General features: G+C 32.8%; 1 protein-coding gene across 32 annotated transcripts in view; it reads left to right on the top strand.

Moving 5' to 3' along the window:
• The window catches only part of NRXN1 (neurexin 1), a 1346328-nt gene that overhangs the window by 670305 nt on the left and 652005 nt on the right, over positions 1-24018 (top strand). For 19 of the 32 annotated variants that reach the window (XM_074286834.1, XM_074286827.1, XM_074286833.1 and 16 more), the window contains 2 exons: positions 15112-15285; positions 20868-20987. In XM_074286834.1, the coding sequence (XP_074142935.1) occupies positions 15112-15285; positions 20868-20987 (294 nt within the window). Of the gene's footprint in view, positions 1-15111; positions 15286-19872; positions 19900-20867; positions 20988-24018 lie in introns of all 32 variants that reach the window. The other 13 variants (XM_074286813.1, XM_074286819.1, XM_074286814.1 and 10 more) reach the window with 1 other exon arrangement.

Raw genomic sequence — 24018 nt, 5'->3', positions numbered from 1 at the left:
GGAGATTCTATACCATACAATCTAAGAAGTACCCAAAATTGCAGTGTTGAGGTAGATGTCAAATTTCTGCAGTATAATCAGCAACATCCCCATCAGGCTGTTGATTCGAGGTATATAATTTAAATCTCAGAATAATAACTGATGGAATCAGTGAAAAGTCTGCTTTCAATAATCAAACAAGTTTCATACAATATTGTGGTCTTGGGTAAAAGAGAAGTCATTTTACAATGACAAATGTTTGGTTTTCCAACACATATAGTAATTTAAGGCATTTCTGTTTAGCATTATCTTTTTTTTTTTAATTCCAGATAGAAGCAGCTTATTCTGCCTATGAATCTGAGGAAGCTGAAAGATGGACAATAAATTCTAGAATGCTTTAGAGCAATCTAAGTCTGATCAAGTTCTAGGATGAAAGCTATATTTAGTTGATTGGTTGGAATATTTGACAGTTGGATTGAATGAGCTATTTTTTAACTGTGTCCCATCCTTATTCCCCAAATTAATGTTATTCCATATATCCAGAAAAAAGGGAAAGAAAAAAGGTACTGCAATATGATTGCTTTTTCTTTCTCTACCCTAGCAATCACTGAAGTGTAATTATGATCATAGAAAATACCAATAGAAACTAGAGAAAAGCAAAATCATTCAGTTCCACTATGGCAGGGATTCTCAAACTACGGCCTGTGGGCCAGATGCAGCCTGCTGAGGACGTTTATGCAGCCCTCTGGGTTATAGCAAATGGGCTGAGGGGCGGAGACAGAGTGTGAGTTTTTGTTTTTACTATAGTCCGGCCCTCCCATAGTCTGAGGGACAGTGAACTGCCCCCTCTTTAAAAAGTTTGAGGACCACTGCATTGTATCCAAGGCATAAATACATTATAAAGGTATAATCATTTATCCTGTTTCTTTTTTTTATCAATTTTCAGGTTACCAGCAAACTATTCCCTGCCCTCTTTATTTTTTTATGGTTTGTTGTCTAAAAATTCAAGGGAATTCATATTCCAAAAAACACACCCAAAAAAAGCAATCTCTAAGACATATACATTTATTTCTTCCCCAATTATATTCAACCTTTGTTTGTATCTTGTAACAACTACTTCTCTCCTTTCTCTGAACTATCTGCTTTGGAGAAGTGGAACAAATCCTTAGGTAATGATGCTGGGCCTTGGCAAGCCTCCCCATCATCAAAACAAATCACTTAAGTTCTACAATCCAAGAAAATTCGTTCCCAGATCGGGTACAACTGCTCCATGTTCATTTTCCAGTTAGAATTCTTTTTTTTTTCTAGTTGCCAATGAAATGGAGATTCCCAATGAGATGCTGAATTTCTAGTTTAGATTTATTTTAGATCAAGATACCATTTGTTCCCTGCCTCTATAGAAAAACTATTCAAATTCAAACTATTTGGGTGTAGATCAACCTACTGGAGGAGGAAAAGAAAGGGGACTAACAACATTCTTATGCATGAGGTTTATATTTAATAGTGTACAACTATGCTTTTCGTGGCTATACATATACATACATATATATGTATGTCTAAGAGAGAGATATAAAGCAATCAAAAACATTAATTAAATGCCAACTATATCCTAGACATTATTCTTTTTTATAAAATTATATTTAATTTTCACTAATTAAATATAAAATCAATTTTTGACATTTTTAAAATTTTGATTTCTATTCTTTCTATCTTCCCATTCAGAGAAGGTAACAATCTGACATGAGTTATATATGTGCAATCATGTAAAAAAACCTTTCCATATTAACCATTTTGTAGAAGGAATTTAAAAAAAAAGAAAGAAAGAAAATCTGTATTGACATCATCAGCTCCTTCTCTGAAGATGGATAGTATTTTTCATCATAAATCCTTTGATATTGTCTTGGATCAGTGAATGCTGAGAATAACTATCATTCACAGTTGTTCATTACAGATTATTGCTGTTACTATGAACAGTGTCTAGGTTCAGCTCACTTCATTCTGTATCAGTTCATGTAAGCCTTTCCAGATATTTCCTGATATCATCCTGCTTACCATTTCTTGTTGCCCAATAATAATACATTATAATCATATAAAAGAAGTTGTTTAGCCATTCCCAACTGATGGGCATCTCCTCATTTCCAGTTTTTGCCCACGATAAAATGAGTTGCTATAAATATTTTTGTGCATACAGGTCCTTCCTCCACTTTTTAAAAATCTCTTTGGGAGAAAGACTTAGTAGTGGTATTATTCATTTACTGTTCTAAGCACTACAGAAACTACTTATCTATTTAGATGGATCAAGAAATAGACTGAGAGATTGAATGTGTTATATTGAATCATCAGTTTAGATAGGTATAGATTGATTAATCTTGTAAAAAATCCAAATATGATCTATATTCCATAAATCTTGGTCAGACAGGGATAATTCAGTCCCAACATTGAACATTAGGAAGAAGGAAATAGTCTAATTGTTTCTGATAAACCATACAGAAGATTTAATGAACTCAGAATTTTTCCTGAACAAAAAGGCTTATCTTTTCAACAATTGTTATTCTAATAATGCTTTATGGCTAAGAGACATAGCCACTCAGTTTCCAAATAAGTCAGTTGGGAACCAATAATTTAGTAGGGAGGCCCTGAAAGGGTGATAGTAAGGAATATAGTAATCGTATAGTGAACTTCAGTAGATTGCGATGAACGAATAGCTTAGGACTGTGTAAAGGGAGCAACATAAAATACTTCCCTGTAGAAGTGAGTGACTAGATAATAAGGTGGGCCAGTTTTGTGGTGAGAGGAAGGGGCAACCTATGGAGAGGCCATTTGTTCTTTTGATATCTCTATAATACCAAGAGAACACATTGCTACAGATTGGAATATCATGTGAAGGATTTTCAGGAAGACATGAATTTGAAAATAGTGTAAAATGAGAAGGCATAAATTCCCATATATATTATACCTGTATCCTTGGAGGGAGTCCACATAAACAGGAAATAATGAATCAATCAAAGTACACCTGGAGCAAAGAGTTGAGGATAGCATAGTGTGATGGCCAAAGTAATAAACTTGGAATTAGGGAGACTTGCATTTAAAACTCAACTTTGAAACTTGTTGGTTTTTTTTTTACCATTACCATGTCACAAGTTTCTCTGAAAGACTTTTCTCACCTATAAAGTAGAAATTTTAATATTTTCATGACATTACTTCGCCTTTATTAGGCAGCTCCTATGCCACGTATCATTTAACCTTTGTCTGCTCTTTTTTTTTCAGCATCCATTATTATGAAGATCTAAAGAGATAATATTTATAAAGCACTTAGTACCATAGATGGCACATAGTAATAACATTTATATAATGCTTACTATATACCAGGCAATTTACTAATATTATCTTATTAGATTGTCATGATAACTTTCAAAAATAGATGCTATTTCTAGTTTCCAGGTAAGAAAACTGAGGCAAGTAGAGTTTAAGTGAGTTGCCCAGGATCATGTAGTTGGTAAGGTTTTAAGTTTATATTTAAACTCAACGTTTCCCACTCCAGGCTCAGTGCTCTATTCACTGTGCTACTTTGCTCCAACCTATAAAGTGTCCGTTAGGTGGATACAAATGCTCCCTTCTTTCCTTCATTGCTTTCCATGCCCTGTGGTAGGTTCTGGGGCTTCAAGGACAAAAATGAAATAGTTCCTGCCATCAAAGAGCTTTCATTCTATTGAGGAAAGACAATATATGAATAAGTCCATACAAAATAAGTTTAAAATATGGTGGGTAGTGGAATATATTTTTGACAGAATTCATTATTGGACAGATATCTCTTTGTAAGCCATTGAAGACAGACAATATAAATGTGAGTAGTTATTATTCTGAATCCATTATACATACAACCAGTGCCACCAAGTTAAGTACCTCATTACACTAAATGATTGTGTCCTGTAAATGTCTTATGTCCTAACTTGGCTCTAACCACTTTGTGGGGAGGGATAGTATCATATAGAGGTTTTGTGCACTCCTCCCTCAGTCTCCAGTGCCTACCATTGTAATAACAGATACTTAAAATTTATTGATAGAATATTTGAAATTTGGCAAATGAATTAATCATCCAAACAGCATAATTGAACTTTCTGCCATCTCCCTATTATTGTTGATGCCACAGGGGAAAAAAAAAACAAGTCATCTCAAAATATTACCTTCCCTCAATCAGTCTTGAAACAGGATTTCTTCTCCCCCACCCCGTTCACACTTTCTATCTTTTTTGTATTTGTAATTAATTATTTGCATTTCTTGTCATGAATCATTTAACTCAAGATGGAGAAAGCATTCATATATAAGCTCATGAGAACCATCCCAACCTGATTGTATGAAATGACCCAAATGAGAGCATTACATCTTTCTGGCATTGATGGGGTTGATGTTTAGAAGATGCTAGAAAGTTTGCACAATAATATGTAAACTTGCATCCATTTACATTCTCCTGCAGAGGCTTTGCACGATGCTTGCAGACTTCTTTGTATCACTTATATCTTTTTGTTTTTTAGAGCTATCTAGAAACCCAGTGATGGATTTTACCTTTTCTGTTCTGTACATCTGAGAATACTGACATCTACAGAAAGGCAAATTTTTAAAACAGGTCATTATCATAGGAAAAGTCTATAATTCTACATCTTACATTATGTATCATTTTTCCACCCAAAATGGATATTGATTATTGTTGAAGAGAGAAAAACAAATACTTTCATAGAAATACATAAGACATAGGAAAGAATCTTATGAATTGGTATTTCCTCTGTTTCATTATTTGTCCTGTTAGTATGAATCCTTATTAAAGAAGTTTCTAAATACATCCATTGAAATCATTCATCTCATGTTGCAAATATTCAAGAGATTTTGTTGAATTAAATTGAATTGAACTTCTAGAATCCCAATTATTAAGTCTGTAGATTATTGATTCCATTATATGCCAAAGGGGTGGAGAGGAATACATGATGGCAAAATTGTTAGTGGACAGGTGACAAAATCAAAAGGGGTGGTGAGGTACAAAAGGACTGAAAATATTTTAGTCCCTGTTTTCAAGTATATAAAAATTTATAGGAGCAATAAGATGGAAGTTGCTCAATATGAATTTGGTATGCTTGAACTCCTCACCCCATCTGCTGCAGAGTAATTGGCATATAGTCGATTCTACAGGAGATGAATTACCCTAGCAAATTAGATTTTATTATTTACTATTTAGCATGCCCCACCAACTTTCCCTCACAGTCTGTTGGACAAACAGACTGCTTCAGTTTTAAATGCATTTTGTTCTTATCCGTCTAGATGACTTTTACTTTATCTTTCTAACACAATGCTTATGGCAGATCCCAGGTAATCAAGAAGACTCAATGATTTTGAAAAATCTAAGAATCTCATCCCTTCCCCTCCCACCCTGCCAAATCCCTAATTTAGGGCATTTTTCTACCAAAGGTTTTTCAATCTAAGCCAGGAACTTCAGAACTTTGGAAGCATATTCTGTGTAAGTACATACATAATTTCCATTTATAACCTTCAAATTGTTTTCCATACAGAGCAGAAGAATCTTAAGGTCTCAACCAATATCTCACTGGAGTCAAGTCAGTCCATAAAGCAGACTCCCACTGATAGGAAACCAGTAGGGCTTTTGCCTGTGATTGGAGCATTAGCTTGACCCCTAGATAAATGCAGGAGGCAGATTAACCTCTCTGTGGTAGGCAGTTGCAATTTGGCAGCTGGATCAAAAATCTAATTTTGCTATAATAAAACTTCTACTGCACTCTTCAGTGTTTTGGTGCCTAATATTTAATATTACAGAAGCAAATTGACTCTGTCTTCATAAGATTACACAGTTGGCATGAAGGTGAAGTCCCAGTTACCTTTAGAATATGCTATACCTTTTTTGGACACTTGCTGACACTTATTACAATTGCTCTCCCAACTCAGCCAAGACTCTCCAGGAATTTCCTGAGATTTATAGAAGTAGAGAGGAACAAACGAACCACTTGTATCATAAAATTTACAAGTCATTATTGAGTGGTGCCTCATTACTTTGGCCGCTGAAACCCTTGATTTTGATTGCCAAGGATTCAAAGCAACAACACTGCTATCCCATATCACTTGGCTGAGGGTATGTCAACATTTTCTATTAAGTGGTCTCAATGATATTTTCAAATTTCAGTATCTTGACTCCCTTGACCCTCAGTCAGTGCTAGAATGATGGATGCCAGCCATTGTCAGAAAAAAGACAACCAGACTATAATTAGAGAGGGGAAAAAACCTCTCAGACACTGCAGGTTGGTCCAAAAGTAAGAGTTAAGGTTTTTCTAGGAAGAAAAGCCCAGTGACTAATCTGGTGCCCTCCTACTGCCACAACTAGAGCTTAATAAATTCAGGTAGCAAAACTATTGTGATAATCATAGTCACAATCATGTGAACTGCATAAAGCCTTGGTGGAGAAGTTACATTTCTTTCATTCTGTGGACACAGATGAATCCCTATCCTCAAGAAACAAACAGGTCCACAAAGAGATAAGGACAGAAGGAAACATGCTGTAGTTGAGCAAGAGATTTGAATAAGGAACTTAGAACTGACACATAAACCATATGATTGTGGGCAAATCATTAGAGACAGAAAAGAACAATGGATATAAAGTGCTGGACTTTGAGTCAGGAAGATGAGAGTTTGAATTCTGACTGAGACACTTAGTAGCTTTGTAATGCTGAGCAACACAGTTAATATATGTAAGTATTAGCTTCCTCATCTGCAAAATAAAGGTTATAACAGTAACTATTATAAGAAGTTTCTGTGAGGATCAAATTAAATAATATATGCAAAATTGTTTTTGCAAACAGCAAAGTCCTATAAAATGCTATTATTCTTAGTATAATTTGCTTCTATAACATCTTTGAATCTTTATTTCGATGATTATCACCTTATAATACAGTTTGGGATTTGATGCAGCTAAGCCACCTTTTTCACATTTTTAAAAATTAAGTCTCATGACATTCTTAATCTTTTGTTCTTTCAGATGAATTTTGTTATTATCTTTTCTAGCTCTATAAAATAATATTTGGTAGTTTAACTGGTATGGCAGAGAATGAGTAAATTACTTTAGGTAGAATTGTCATTTTTATTATATTGATTCAGCCTACCCATGAGAAATTATTTTTTCCAATTGTTTATCTGACTTGATTTTTGTGAAAAGTGTTTTATAATTGTGTTCATATAGTTCCAGGATTTGTCTTGGCAGGTAGTCTCCCAAGTATTTTATATTGTCAAGAGTTATTTTAAATTAAATTTCTCTTTCTCTTTCTTGCTGCTGGACTTGGTTCATAATATGTAGAAATGCTGGTGATGTTTATGTTTATTTTTGTACTTCAGCTCTGCTAACGTTACTAATTATTTCAACTAGTTTTTTAATTGATTTTTCAAGTATGTTATCATATCATCAGCAAAGAGTAATAATTTTGTTTCTTCATTGCCTACTCTATTTTTTCAATTTCTGTTTCTTCTCTTATTGCTAGCATTTCAAGTACATCATTGAAAAATTGTGGTGATAATTAGTATCATTGCTTCACCCTAATTTTATTGGGAAGACTCCTAACTTATCCCTGTTATATATAATACTACTTATCATTTTAATAAAAGCTTTATTTATTCCCATGCTTTCTGATATTTTAATAGGAATGATTTTTATTTTGACAAAAGCTCATTCTATACCTAGTGAGATAATCATAAGACTTGTGTTTTTGTTATTGATATGATCAATTATGCTGATAGGTTTCCTAACATTGAATCAGCCCTGCATGTTATGAGCAGGCTTCCCTGGACTAACAAAAGTGTCCATGGCACAACAAAATGTTAAGAGTCCCTGAATTAGATGGACAGTGAAGTACTAACCAATTCCAAAATATTATGGTTCTGTTAAGTATGTACTAAATAAAAAAAGGAGTTGGAGACCTTGTTACCTTTTGGAAAACTTATACATGAACTATAACTCAGGTTTATTTTGGAGATTTCCCTGTCCAGAGGCAGGAATATTCAGAGTTTTGTAGGAGACAAAAGCGGATCATTCTAACTGGAACAATTAATCATTTTTAGTGCTAAGGTATGTAGAAAGATAGATATTAAAATGATAATTGGCTCAGTAAAAACGAAGATCAATTTCAGTGATTTTATATACCTACCAACAGAATGATAAACACTATATTTTAAAATACAAATAATGATTGTGCAATGATAAATCTAATTTTATTGAAATTATATAGTTGTCCTAGAAACATGACAAAGGAACAACTATAAGATGCTTTTAAACACTTGGAGAAAAATGAAATAGGAAAATAATATATTGCTGGAGTGGCTATTGAGCTAGATAAATGTTTGTTGACAACAGTACTTTTGTCTTTAGGCCATGGACAATCTAGTCTATAGCAAAGCCTATGAAATATTTTCTGCTCCTTAGAAGAATGGGGAATGATGATAAAAATAAATGAAATTTCTATAACATTTTTATAAACAGTTCTCAGAAAGTCTCTTCAAAAAGAATTGAGGTCCTGGGTCTTCCATGTCAACCTCTATGAATATGATTGGCTTTGGCCTTTCAGCAAAAGATTATTTGTATAAGAGAGGAAATATTGTGATTCTCTCTGAATATAGGTGGAGTAGATGAAGGTGATCTCCAATAGAAAAAATAGAAAAATGTAACAAGATAGACTCATACAGATTCTCATATGCCACAGATTTAGTTGATGAATGTAAAGAAAAAAGAGGTAATTAGAACCTTAGTGCTTCCTTATTCATTGTCTTGGAAAAAAATAATAAATTCAAGTCAACAAGCATATATTAAGCACTTAATGGGTTCCAAGACTACATTAAGGGTTTACAATAAAAATAAACTTAAAAAACTCTTCAATGAGCTTATATTCTGTTAGGAAAAATAACATAAACATTTAGGTAAATATATAGAGAGAAGACAGAGGGACTCAAGAAAAAGAAAGTGTTAGCACCTGGGGTGACTACAATGGACTTTTTGAAGTAGATGAAACTTGAGCTCAGTCCTGAAAAAAAATCAGGGTAAGGAAGAAATGGAGTAAGGATAGAGAATTCCTTGAATAGTGGACAATTATTAAAGGAGACAAATGATGTACTATTATATTCAAAGAACTGCAAATAGGCCAGTGTTTATGCTATATAGCATATGTGAAAGAGAGGAAAAATATAAAAATTAAAAGGTAAAAAGGAAATATTTTTCTTTGGTCTGGGTACCAACTTTAGTCTGTCAGAAAGCTCTGCCATCATCATGCATCAAAGAATTATACTGAATTCATTTTTTACTGCTAATAACAGGTAGAGAAGATTGGGAGCATTCTTTTGTTTTTAATCCAGTTTTGAGGTTTTATTATCTCAGTGATGTTAGTCGAATAGAAAGAGCTCTAATGAAGAAAAACATTCACTCATATTATATACAGAAGACTCTGATCTTTCCTTCTAAACATATCTGAGTGCTTCACAGAATTTAAAAGTAATATGATAAAGTAGAGAACTGTCTTCAGTGCCCTCAGCCAATCAGCAATATCCCTCATCTCCTTTTTTTAACTGTTTGACATGGTACTCAGCATTCTATACTCTTTCTCCTTCAAAGACTGTGTAGGATGATCCAAAATCCTTTTACTTTAACGTGTAAGTTGTAAACAGCTTAAAGTTTTACTTCTCTCAGAAAGATGTGCCTTTAAATATGTATCAAAGCTTTAACCTAAAGAGATCAGATATAGGAGAGCTGTGGGGGGGGGGAGGGGCTTTCCTCTAGAGCACAAGAATGAAACTAACCATGTGTTGCTCTTCCATTTCTATGAAAGAAAGGCTCTTAATTGATTCCTACGGTTTCTTCTAATTCTGATAATCCATACTTAACTATATAATCTGATTATCTATCCTTAAATTTTCTTCTCTTGTGCCATTGCAATACCTATCCAAAGCATGGACAAGAAAGCTCATTTTAAGGTTAAAATCTTAACCTTATTTGAAGTTAAAGAACAGCTACTAAAAAAAAAACCCAGCTTAGTATAGGGAATAGGGCACTGCATTTTGCATTGAGATATCACATTTTCAAATTCTTTGAGGCAGTAAAGTGGCAGAATGGTTAGAGCACTAGTCCTGAAGTCAGAAAGATCACAGTTAAAATCTAACCAGACATTTGCTAGTTATATGACACGAGCAAGACTCAACCTCTGTCTCAATAAAGTTGGGATCATAGTAGCACCTGCCTCACAATATTGTGGGTATCAATAACTTGAGATCATTGTTGGGAGATATTTTTTCTAAAGAACTTAGCACAAAAAATGTTTGTGGCAGCCCTTTTTTGTAGTGGCTAAAAAATGGAAATTGAATGGATTCCCATCAGTTGGAGTATGGCTGAATAAATTGTGGTTCATTAATGTTATGGAATATTATTGTTCTGTAAGAAATGACCAGCAGGATGAATACAGAGAGGCTTGGAGAGACTTAAGTGAACTGATGCTGAGTAAAATGAGCAGAACCAGGAGATTATTGTATATTTCAACAACAATACTATATGATGATCAATTCTGATGCACATGGCTCTCTTCAACAATAAGATGAACCAAATCAGTTCCAATTGTTCAATAATGAAGAGAACCAGCTACACTCAGCGAAAGAACTATGGGAAATGACTGTGGACCACAACATTGCATTTCCACTCCTTCTGTTTTTGTCCACTTGCATTTTTATTTTTCTTCTCAGGTTATTTTTACCTTATTTCTAAATCCAATTTTTCTTGTTCAGCAAGATAACTGTATAAATTGTGTATACATATATTACATTCAACATATACTTTAACATATTTAACATGTATTGGTGTTCCTGCCATGTAGGGGAGGAGGTGGGGGGAAGGAGGAGAAAAGTTGTAACAGAAGGTTTTGCAAGGGTCAATGCTGAAAAAATTACCCATGCATATGTTTTGTAAATAAAAAAGCTATTTAAAAAAGAACTTAGCACAGTGTCTGCCACATAGCATGCATTTAATAAATACTTATTCCCTTTACTTCTTTCTTTCTTACAAGTCAGACTTGTTTTCAGGATTGACATAATGTTTGCAAAGTTCTTAGAATAATACCTGGCACATGATAGGTGTTCAATAAATGCTTGTTTGGTCTTTCATGATCCTGTGTGATACTAGATGGCCCTGGGAAATTTTTTTAACCTTTTCATCACTTAATTTCTTCATTTGTAAAATGAAGAGGGTTTATAGTTTCTATAAAGATTTCATTTACCTCTAAATTTATAATCCTATAAATCCATTTTTAAAACAATCTGGCATTTACTATACATTGACCTTCTAATGTCATGTACGGCCAAAACAGCTTTTTAAAACCTTAGAACTGGGGCTATGGATGGTTTTTTGTTTGGTTTTTGTTCTTTGTATGAGGCAGTATTTGAAGGATTAGCTTCGCTTTATCCTCAATATTGAATGTGTCATATGTTCTGAATTTAGGAATTTTCCCATTCAGTTAAATGACCATTCATTTCTAAGTTGTTTAGATCTATTAGTTGTTCTTAAACTCTACACTGGGTCTCTTAATTATAGAATTAAAAGGGGAAAATTAATTTCACCTATAGTTTTGTTTTTAGTAGGCCAACATGATTCTTTAAATAATTGAAGGAAATAGTAGTTTTAATTTTCTCTTCTTAATAAATGAGTGCAAGCAATATTACTAAGACCTACTTATTTCAAATATCTGCTTCCTTTTTGGGTGCTTATAGAATGTTCTATCTTACTTATTTTTTAAAAGAAATTTATGTTTTACTTTCTTCCTTTCAAATAAAGCTGTGGTGATGGATATAAGGCAGTACCTTACTTAGAATTGTTCCTCAGATTATTCACTTCATATATAGTTATGCAAAAGGAGATTAAATTGAAGGCAATGAAATTCCAAACCTCAGAGTATAAACTGATTTGTTCCCAAGAGGTAAAAAGTGAAATTCTTCCTGCTGAAATAGCATTTCACAATTAACCAAGGGAGCATAATTTTTTTTTTAATTTCTAGCCACAGTTAGAGCTGAGAGAAATATCTTAGTGTACCAATGCTAGAATATCAATTTCATTAGGGAATCTGATGAATTCTAGCACTGACACAATTTATAATCCAGTCAATTATGCACGATGATAGTCTTTTCCTCAAATAGTGATAGGAGGTTTTTTGCACATGTCTGTTTTACTTTGTTTTCTTATTTCTTTTGCTACCTTGAATTTTACTAGAATACTATCTCTATGTCCTCCAAGTGATTGCCCTTTTGGGGAACTTTAAAAAAATTAAAATAAAAGACATTTAAGATATATAATATCTATTAAGGAGTTATGAATAAAAATATAGATATTAATAATATGAATTAAATAATTAAGATTAATAATTAAAATTATTAATTAAAATCACTAATAGGAATTGAAATAATTTCCACTGCTCTAAAACCACACTTGGACATTTCCATTTAAATTCAATTATATTCACTTTCTCTTAGACATTTAGACAACATCTAAACTATAATTCAACTCCAGGTTCATATTACTAAGTAACCTACTGGACTTGACCTCTTAAATGCTCCTTGATAACTCTTTCCATGTTTAAATCCCAGCTGATATTGAAGATTCTGAGAGTTTGAGGAACAATGGGAATTTATTACAAATATAGACGATGACTCATGGTAAGATTCAAAGACAGAAGGTGGAATGGCAAAATCAGGGTACATCTAGAAGGCCAATTTTGCTGGAACATCAAGTGAGTGAAATAGTAAATAAAGCTGGGAAGGCAAGATAAAGTTAGGTTATAGATAATGTAAATATCAGAATTAGTATATTTTAATCATAAGGATGATGCAAAACCAAGATCTAACTTTGAAAGTTTCTCTTACTCTTCTGTGTAATTTACCTCACATATCTGTTGGGTTATAAAATTTTGCCATTGTCTATCATAGCTCAAATTACTCCCTATCTCTTCACTACTGCCACTCTAATATGTTCTCCTATTTGTTTACTTCTAACATAGATTCAATAGCTTCTTCCTGGTTTCCAGATTTTAGGTTCTCTACAACCAACCTGTCCTAGAAATTGTTTCCAGTAAACTAGGGAAAGAAAAAAAAAAGGGAATTGTGGGGCATAGATATATAAATGAAGTGTGTGTAATCAATATATGGCAGCACTATTCCAAGACTATCCTTCCTTGGTCTGATATTTTCACCAGTAGCTGAAACAATAGAGATAAATGGCAATGAAATAAGTTGGGTGTGATCATCCATTTCAAAGCAGCAATAGAAGTAAATTAGTGCAATAGAAAGAATGAAAAAGGTATTTATTAAATGCTTACCATAAACGAAATGACTACTAAGTTCTGGAGATATAAGCAAAGGCCTTGCTTGCCCTCAAAGATCTTGCCTTCTAATTAGGAAAGCAGCATGTACAGGGAAGGGATCATTTTGCTCCAGAAAATTAGAGTGATAATGCAATGCAGTGAGAGCTAGGAAACAGGGCTGTGTAGGGGTAAAAGTCAATGAGACAAAGAGGTTGTTATCAATTAAATTGTTGAAGATAAGGTCGGAGCAGAGGGAATGAAGTAGTTAGAGAAAATCAGGAGAAGGAGGCTCCAGGGCTGAATTCTATTCAGGACATGATATCTGGTATGATTGGTGATAATGAGGAAGTAGTTCAGGCGGTACCCCAAGAAATGGAATGAAGTAAAAAGCATTGCTGGGGGGTTTGGAATTAAAGGGTCTAGGTTCAAATGCTAGTCTCACTACTCATTACCACTGTGACCCTACACAAATAATTAAAACTTCTTTGGATCTCACTAATTCTCTGTAAAACTAATAGTTTACACTAGATAACATCCAAGGTCTCTTCCTGGCCCAAATCTCTGATCTTTTAATAATGATCCTATGAACGTTCATTCCAACTAACCATAAAGTTAGAAAAGTGAGCACCTAAAAACAGAATAATATAAAATATAACATAAATAAAGCATATGACAAAGAATATACCTTTCCTAAAACACCCATAAACCAGATTCATTGCTTGATCACAGTACAAAGTTTAAGCTTTGAAAGGTAAGAAAAAAACTCAATCATAGCCTATTTCTTAATAAGTATACTGTATCATCAGAAAAAAATATATATAAGCATACATATATATATATGTTTACTCACATATACATACATATGTGTCTTATATAAAATCTAAAGACATACATGTGGAAAATAGCATACAAATGAATAAAAAGTGAAGTTGTTAATTTAAGGTCTGTGTAAACTGCAGTGTAACAGGAAAGCTGGTAGAATGTCAACAAGCATTAAATATGTGCAAGTCACTCTACTAATCAATGGGGATACAAAAGAAAGATGGATTTTTATCCCCATTCCATATCCTTAGAAGTCCCTGCCCTCAAAAAGAACACGTTCCACTAAGGAAAAAGGTATCTGATTAAGCACCTATATGACATATAGAGAATATATGGAAATACATGAACAGGAAAAACTCAGGTAACCAACTGGTTTCCTATAGAATGTAGATTTTGAACTGATTCTTAAAAGAAATAAAGGAAACTGAAAGACAGAAGGAGGGACAGAGAATTTCAGGCATGGAGCTCAGGTTTTGAAGAGTAAATAAAGAAATTGTGACTAATTAGAAGTAAGGTCCAAGGCAGGACACAGCATTCTTCAGGTATACACAGAATATTATTGGGATGGTGGTTAAATCTACAAGACAAAAGAAGAGAAAAATGAATTGAGATGTAGCAAGAAAACTGGATTTTGACACTAAAATATTTCATAAATTAAAGACCTTTTTTAAGACATCAATAGTCTGAGACTTGTTAATCACATTATCATCTTTCAATAATGTCACCTTCATGGAATCTTTGTCGCCATTTTGGATGGTTCCGTAGGCATCAGAGGAATTATCTGAATATTTTGATGTTGGCACACTTGGAAAAAAGCCAAAATCCAAATATTTATGTTGCTTTTACAAGTAAAGGAATAAGCTTTTATCTCTACCTCTCAATCTCTATTTTAGAGTCAATTATTCCTTGTTCCTTTCTAAGTCTTTTTTTTTTCTATCCACAGGTGACTTGTATATAGGAGGAGTTGCCAAAGAGATGTACAAATCATTGCCAAAATTAGTCCATGCAAAAGAAGGTTTTCAAGGCTGCCTGGCATCAGTGGATTTAAATGGACGGCTCCCTGATCTTATCTCTGATGCTCTTTTTTGCAATGGACAGATAGAAAGAGGATGTGAAGGTATGACATCTCCATTTTCATATGCTAGAAATTTCTATTATAATATAGGAAACAATTATATGGAAAAATCTCTTTGCACATGTTCTCCCTTCATTTTCTTTGCTCATTAGAGAGAGAGAGAGACAGTCAGAAAACCTTTTTTATTTTTTTCCTTTACTTTCCTTATCATTACATCAACTTAAACTTTGAGCTTTTTGGAAACCCAATACAAATAAATGCTTATACCTCATTAGGAATTACATATTTCAAATATTGCTAGCTTCCATTCTTATGTTTTTTGCAAAGACTTATTTTAAAGTTCACCTAATTGTTGCTTTTCACTTATAACTCACCTCACTTTAGAATAGAAAATCATTGCCTCTGAGGATGAAAAAACAACAAAAAAAACCTTGTATATTTACATTAGGAGTCATGAATCAGACTGAGCATATTATTTTAAATACCCATTCCAAGAGGCTAGAGTTAGAAAATAATTTCTCATATCCTCCATCTCTATTGAATATGTGACAATATTGGCATTTTCTCTTAATATTGTCAATACTGTCTGCTATATGTATTATTTGTTTATGCCTGAATTAATCTGACATGATATCCAATTCAGAAGTTTTCTCAAGCACATCTATTATTTAGTCTTTTTTATACTCTTCAGAAAATGATCTGATGGAATACTTTTTTGAATTCTGCATTTATTTCAAAGATTTTTTCAGTTGAACTAAAAAGATTATTTTAACCATTTCTCCATCCATAAATATAATTTATTCCCTTATCCAGGGAAATTTCTTTTAACTTTGGAGACATTTTTGAAATTTTAGTTTTTTATGAGGAAAGTTCATGCTAAAATAAATGGAAAAAGAATAAAATAGTATATATTATTTAATCCTTGAATATGTATCACTACTCCCTTATGCTCAATCAAAATATTAACTGCTTTACATATGGCAACTTGAAAATAAGATAGAATTACTTTGGGCCATTCTTGTGTCTTATACTAGATATAGAATTACCTTGGGTTTAATTGTTAGTTACTTGGCTTTATAAAATCCATGGATTCCAAAAGAGTTACTTCTATTTTAAATAAAATCACATCTCCACCACACTGGTGAGTATTTAGAGGAAACCTGTAATGTGTGTGTGTGTGTGTGTGTGTGTGTGTGTGTGTGTGTGTGTGTGTGTCAGGGGGAGGTGGTTTGTGTGGGTGTGTGGGTGTAAAGTGAATAATGATCACTAATTTATATGCTTTGTAATTTCAAATGTTTACATATCAAGTTTTTACCAAGCCAGATACACTTTTTTTTTTTTACTTTTAATTTGCTAACACAAAGAAGGAAAAAAAAAACTATTTCAAATGAATAAACTCCTGTGATTAAATGCATAGAACATGAGGCATAAAGGAAATGATCTAGAGCTGAGGGACACAATTCATAAAACTGAATGAAAGACATAATTCAAAAAAATGGGAAAACTATTCAAAAACAAAACTAATGGAAAACTTGCAGTGATTTAAAAGACAGAATTCTGCAAGCAGTTTTAAAATAGCCTCTTGCCCTAGAGACAGGAGAGGGAAGAATTGAGAGAAATATTTTATTCCCTCATTACTCACCAGGGTAAAAGCTTCCTGGTGAAATGATTTTATAATAGTTATATTATTTATACTATTTGCCATAATGGTATAATATATAACCTGGTTCAAAGGAGTTTTTATAACGTCTCTTATTAACCTTTTCTAGTCACCATTTTTAGTAATACAATGGTATGTGGTATTGTTCCTTTTCCCCCCCTCCATATTGGTCTTTTGAGGACTCCTCAGATCTCTGGCCAAATCAAATCCTTTTAGCATATGGTATGAGGCATTGTTCTCTACTTTTATCTTTCTAATATACTTCTACTGTCTTGCCAAAACAAATCCTTTTGACCCTTGTTTTTTCTCCATGCTTAAACTCTTTTTTATTCATAATATTTTAAACTTTTGATTTCTCAACCTCTATCTTTCCCTGACATTTTTTTCTTCCCATTTATAGGTTAACAGCTTCACAGCACAATTCACTGTTAATTCCAGGCTCTTTGACTACTAAGAATAACATCAATTGTAACTGCTAAAAAACATAAGCAAAGAAACATACATTATGTTTTTGTGTTTGCTAATCAAATTCTTGATTTTGAAGAAATGATCTCTCTAAACTTCCCCTTAGCATTTAGTATCTTGAAATTCATATCATCTCCAAACCAAATTGACACCACTCATCTTCCAAATTGTTTGGAAAATTGTAAACTTGATATAATCAGGACAAAAGCTTATCCTGATTCTATATCTGCTTCACCTACCAAAAATATTTCTCCCTTAGTCTGTCTAGTAATGGAAATATTTCCTACCCTCCCATTCAAAAGTCACTGGACTCTAATCATAGGAAACCCCTTTTGGTGATGATTCCCTAATACCATTCTTAGGTTCCAGTTCTGCTAGAGAAGGTCATACCAATTTCAAACTGATCTTCCTTTGCCTAGAAGAGAGGATAGTATAAGATGATTATAATTCATGACAGTTTCAATTTGATTTAATATCTAACCAAGATGCAGTTTTTACTGTAAGGGAATTTTCATTTTCCTTCTTTACATTGTCATCTTGTTCCTTGACATCTTATGTGCTTAATACAAAAATCCTTGTGACTTGTTGCCTCACTTTAATTCAGTGATAAAATAAGTGGAGCATTACTTAAAGAAAGTGTTAATAAATTCAGGGATAGATCATGTGCAAGTACCTGCTGATGTTTACATGATACTTCTGGAAAATGTTTGAGAAGATATATAGAATCTTTCTTGTCAGACACTGTATTATCTGTAATACCTGAGATGAAATAGAAATATGTTTCAAATGGTTCCCAAAACATAAATTAAGCAGAATCATCCATTGGCGTGTCTCTAACTTTTCATATCATAGGATACAATAGAAGGATTAAATTTGAGACTAAAAGATGAACATTTGGATGGCACTTTGTAGTTTTTCATTTTTCAAATCATTTATTATTTATCAAATATAATATAACACAATTTTGAAATTATTGTTAAAAGATATTGTTGTCTTAAAATTTTAGTCTTGCCTTTCTTGCCAGATGAGTAAGAACACATAGAGTGCCTGTCGAGGTCAGCATATGGGCAAAAATGTGGCTTTTCCTTTACTATCTAGTTCTTTGATTAGGCAATGATTGATCTTTAAAATGCTGCTCTAATAACTTTCAAATAATGTTATCCTCAGTCAGTTTCTCAATAATAACTTTACATAAAGAATTTCGTCCTCATAGGTAACCTCAAAAAATTCACTTATAGGTTCTTATTTTCCTTTGGTCTTTTGATTAAAAACTTGTACAAAACTAGAATAATGTTGTAAGTGTCTTAGAGTCTTTTCCTCTACAAGAGAAATAATAATACATTACACATTCATTAATTTGTTACCTGATAAATCAAAATTTGGGAATATTAAGATAAAATTTGAGTCAGAATTTTCCTTTGCACTACATATAAAAAATGAGTCTGCTCAGTAAATTAATATTACAGAAAAGATCTTAAGGGGATGCTTATATAATATAGTTAAGAAGATAAACAATTTTACAGGTCTTAAGAGAAAACTATCTACATATAGGTACATATTATTCTGGATTTCAAATAATTCATTAAAATTGGTCCCTGGAGAATAATTACTCATTACATTTTGGGAGCCTAGTTTATATTGCTTTTTTTGTATTTAAGATTATACAACTATGTTTAAAAAAAAAACTAGTTTAAAATATAAATTTTTCATTTGTTAAAACCATTTCCTTCCTTACTTAGGCCAAAATTAGCAAAATTTAATGGCATTAATAATTAGCAAATTAGATGAAAATAATAAAAAATAAACATTTTTTATGAATTTTAAATGACCTTAGATATCATTAAGCCTTATACAAATCTAGAAGCCAATTCTGATCAGCCAAAGTAACAAACTGCCTAATGAAATCCCACAAAGATGTTTCTATCATGAGAACCAAATGGCATTATTTTCCTTCTGACCTATATACACTATTCATCCATTCCTCCTAAAATATATAGTCATTTTTTGCATTTGGTAAAACATTCTATTAATAAAATCCATTTGGCAGTGGGTGGTTTACATGACATGTTTAAAATTTAAATGGAAATGCAAGATAAAAGAGATAGGGAAGGAGTAATTGGCCCATTAATGACCATAGAACATACTGTATCTGAAAATGACAAATTGAACAGCCCCTCCAAACAAGCAAGGCAATCATTCTGGTAATGCATTCATATCACTCCAAAAGGGGGGGAATCCTTTTAATTTTCCTTCATTACATGTCATCAGCTCAATTAACCATTATATTTGTAGTAAAATACTGGCAAATTACTGCTTTCTCACTCTGGCTTGCCTTAAGATTGATGGCTGTTAGTATTAATTTGTTTGCTTTTGATGGCATTTCTTCCCCTTTTATAGCAGCATGCATTGGACTATGAATGTTCTCTCTGTGTTTGCTCCCATTTCAGTATTGCTTACTAACATTTAATATATTTTGCTTTTTTTTTTTAATTTTGCTGACAAAGTTGCATTGATGAAAGCTGACTTGCAAGGTAGATAGCCCTGTGTGTATCAAAATGAGACTGAAACCCCACAATGCACAGTGGGAACCCAACGCAAACTGTTTCTGGATTTCTGTATTAGATCATGTTTGGGTTGAGATTTCCTTCCCTGCCCCCATATATAAAGTACTATACTAAGCCTGCTTTTGCAGCATAATTTGCATAAAGGCTTTCAGTCTTGAATATGTTTGTACAGTGATTGCCCTAGTGCTTTGATCATATCTATTAGTTTTTTTGTTTGTTTTTCAGTGATCTACTTATGGTTCCTTAGAAGTAGACTAGCTTTGTTTTTCATTTGTATGTCATTTGGGGGCATGCTAGGTCATTATTCCTGAGATTTTCCATTTTTGTTAATTGCATGTTATCATTAAAGCATGTGAGTTGATACTTGCCAACATACCTGCCAAGAAAAAAATTAAAATAAAACAACAAAAAAACAGTATCATGGTGCCAGACCATTTTTGCAGGGTAACTCCTGGAATCTCAGTAGCTTGTTTTTGCATCACTTTCTTCCATTATTTTCCCAATCTTTATCTCAATTTCATGAAGTTTTAATCCCCATTTTCATGATGCCGCTATTCATTCATGAGGATGCAGCTTGAGGAAATTGATACATTTTCTGAAAACCAAAATACTTTATAGAACCAACTGATGGTATAATGAGATTATCTGCTGCCATAATGAGAATAGCCATGGTACTCTTGGATTAACTGTATGCTTCTTTTCAATCAATGACATTAATGAAATGTGTGGTATTCTGGGAACTGCAGAAAGCTTTGGCAAGGCAGCTCCTTGGTTCCTAAGTCAGCAGTAGGAAGGATAACTTTTAAAAACAGTTTGTTCATGCAACTTGAGGTGTTGGCAACTACTATATGTGATCTAGCTCGTGTGCAAAGATCAACCAAAAGGGATGGTTGTTGCTAGTAAAAAGTGCAAGTTTCCTCTGAATTTGCTTACAGGACCCAGCACTACTTGCCAAGAGGACTCCTGTTCCAACCAAGGAGTATGCTTGCAGCAGTGGGATGGATTCAGTTGTGACTGCAGCATGACCTCTTTCAGTGGCCCACTATGCAACGACCGTGAGTACTTTACCAGTTCTCTCTCAATTCTATATATGTAGACATTACATATATATGTCTTTATGTTGTATTATGAATCAAAGGTATTGATTTCTAAATGCTACGAGGAGAAAAAGAAACTTTGATTTTTCTTGCTGTTTGTATGCATTCCTAATGCCATGATAATAACCTTGTTTAAAAGAGCTTTTTTTTCTGCTTTCCTAAATATGACAATTTCTTTTTCTGATTTTAAAAGAACCTTCAAATTGCATTATATTAAGTGATATTTAATTTCATAACATTATATCCTGAGGCCTGTAATTTCAGTGAACAGTTGACAGGTCTCATTATTTCTCTCTCTACATTTCTTTCGGGACTTCCCTCCCTCTCTGTATAAACAGACTCACATTCCATCCTCCAAGTTCTTTATCCTAAGTTTCAACCAAGTACTGGATTTTATTCCCCCTTAGGACCAGAAAAGTGTGAATATAATCAAAGCACATTCTACAATAATAGTCCAATTTTTTCACTGAGTCAAGACACTAGGACCATAGAAAGATGTTTAAGAAGAACAATAACTGTTTTATATTGATGTGATGGTGTTTCTAAGGAAAAAGATGAGTTCTGCTATGTGGAATATTTTGTTGAATTATTTCACTCAAAGTATTATCTTTTGTGGTTTTGAGAAAAAAATTTTCTAGGTTAACAACTTTAATTGGCTGCAAATGAGTTCCTGCCATGCCTTATCTAGTATCCCTTAATATTTTTATAACATAAAAATATTTATAGGTAGAAAATTGGGGTTCAAATTTGTAATCAATTGTGTCATGTAGACTAGGTAATTGGAGGCCTTAAATTCCTTTGAGGTTAGGCCCTTTTGAATGTTTGTATCCAAAGTGAAACAGATAATGAGACTTATATAGTATGTTTTCTTCCATATTCTAGATATCTGATTATGATTAGGAAATATATTGTTTTTCTCTGAAACAGTTAACATAAGATGCACACTTTGTCAGTTAAGCTGATCTGCATTTTTCTAGTGCATCAATTACATCTTGAGAACATAAGAGAAAAGAGATGTTTATGAAATTTTGGGAGCCTTTAGAATATTATTTATTATACTCAAGTCATCTCTTGAAAGTCTCAAAACATTGTTATGGCTTCCAAAGTTGTTCAATTTAGAATCATACTGTAAGCCTTGTCAACATTTGGTTTGCTCAGCATTGTTCAGTCAACGAATCAATGAAGTTGATAAAAATAATGAGATTTTTTTCTCATCCAAGTTCATGAATGCTTTGAAATATATCCATGGATTTTTAAGGGTACGATAGGCCCCAGGTTAAGAACCCCTTTCTAAGTCTAGAAATTGCTGAAAAGTGCTAACCTGCATTGGTAGAAGGAGATCCTTTACTAGGAGTTCCCTATACCAATGAAATCATATATCTTGCACCTATTCCCATATTTGAGTCTATGTATGTCTCTCTGTCTATCCTTCTATATCTATCTATTTATCGATCCACCCAATGGTAAAACCTATTATGCCATAACCATTTGGTTGACCTGAATGACTTGCACTGACTAAATGACAACTAAATCATTCTTTCTATGAACAAATCATGGCTAATTGGTTCAGATGAAAGTTATACATTTACTTGTTCTATGACAGCTCTATAATTTTTAGAGAATGACAGATCCAATTTAAAACAAAAATAACATATCAGTGCAATATGCAATCATATTTTAACTTACTCTATTAAATAGCTTTGCTTCTGGACTAGTGTATGTGGGGGCTGAGTTTTGAAAAAGCAATTGGGGTCATTTAAAGTAATATTGTGGCATATGGGGGAGTAAAGAAAAATAAGGTTGTTGTTTAATTAAAGTAAAATAAAAAACTCTAATGCATATTTTGTTTAATATATCAGAATTATTTTTGTGTCATTCTAATGATTACAAAAAATCAATATATTTTTCTAGTTATATATTTGAGGCATTTGTTGAAACTCAGTATTTTATTCCATACTGCAAAAATTGATCTAAAGCTATGTAAATATAGTAGATATTGGGAAAATCACTTTTTAAACTAATATATCAGTAGGTTAATCCTCAGAATAATTTCAATGGTGGTCTATTTTTCTCTGCCCCAGAAAGACTGATAATCAATCACTATCATGACAGTAGCAGGGCCATATTTTTCACCCCATCTCCCTCTCTAACATAGGTTTCAGGAACAGATAAAGATTTGAATTGCTCATCATTTAATTCATGGTCAAAGTTGCTCCTAGATATGTAGTTTTGATGGACTTATCTGTTAAATGGTTAACAATACTTTTCACATAAAAATACTTTTCCTTTGGTTGCAGAATATACTCCTTAAATGTTGCCTTATATATCTTCCTGATTTATATAAGAAGCTAGAATGTGATCATGTCATGTTGTTCTTGCTTATGTATTAGGTAAAAGTTGTAACAATTTTGCTTATTATGTATATTTGTTATCCTTTTCTCTAAGAAGCATTATGATGTAATCCTAAGTAGCAACGTTCCTATTTGGTTCATTTAGAAAGAAAATTGTTTGAATTTTACTTTGGAAAGATAAGAATGGTGATGACAATGATAACATTACTGTTTGTTTTTTGCTTATAAATAGAGAAAATGCTATTCAAAGCAACACTAAAATGATTTTGTAGGACTCTTGGAGTATATAAGATCTGATTAAATTATTTTTTCTAGTGGATTTTGTGGAAGCCTATAATTTCTAGTTGGTTTAAAGACTGGGTGTTAGGGATGAGAATTAGTTTAGTGTGAACCAATATTTTACAACAAAGCCTTCTTTTTAGAAAGATTATTATCTTGATAAGAATGATAGCATCTCAATGTTTCATTTTCCTCAGGTAGATATTGCAAAATAATGACAGTTACTTTGGCTGTGTGTTATTCCCATGGTAGGAATAGAATAGAGCATTTTTTATCACTTAGATAATCAAAATAGGCCTTGTCACTACTTTTTAACTTTTTTTTTAGAATTTGCATAAATATTCTAATTATTGCTAAAA

This window comes from Sminthopsis crassicaudata, chromosome 2 (assembly GCF_048593235.1).
Source record: "Sminthopsis crassicaudata isolate SCR6 chromosome 2, ASM4859323v1, whole genome shotgun sequence".
Taxonomy (NCBI): Eukaryota; Metazoa; Chordata; class Mammalia; order Dasyuromorphia; family Dasyuridae; genus Sminthopsis; species Sminthopsis crassicaudata.
Note: the sequence above shows the minus strand (reverse complement) of the source record. Positions and strands in the feature narration are given on the sequence as shown.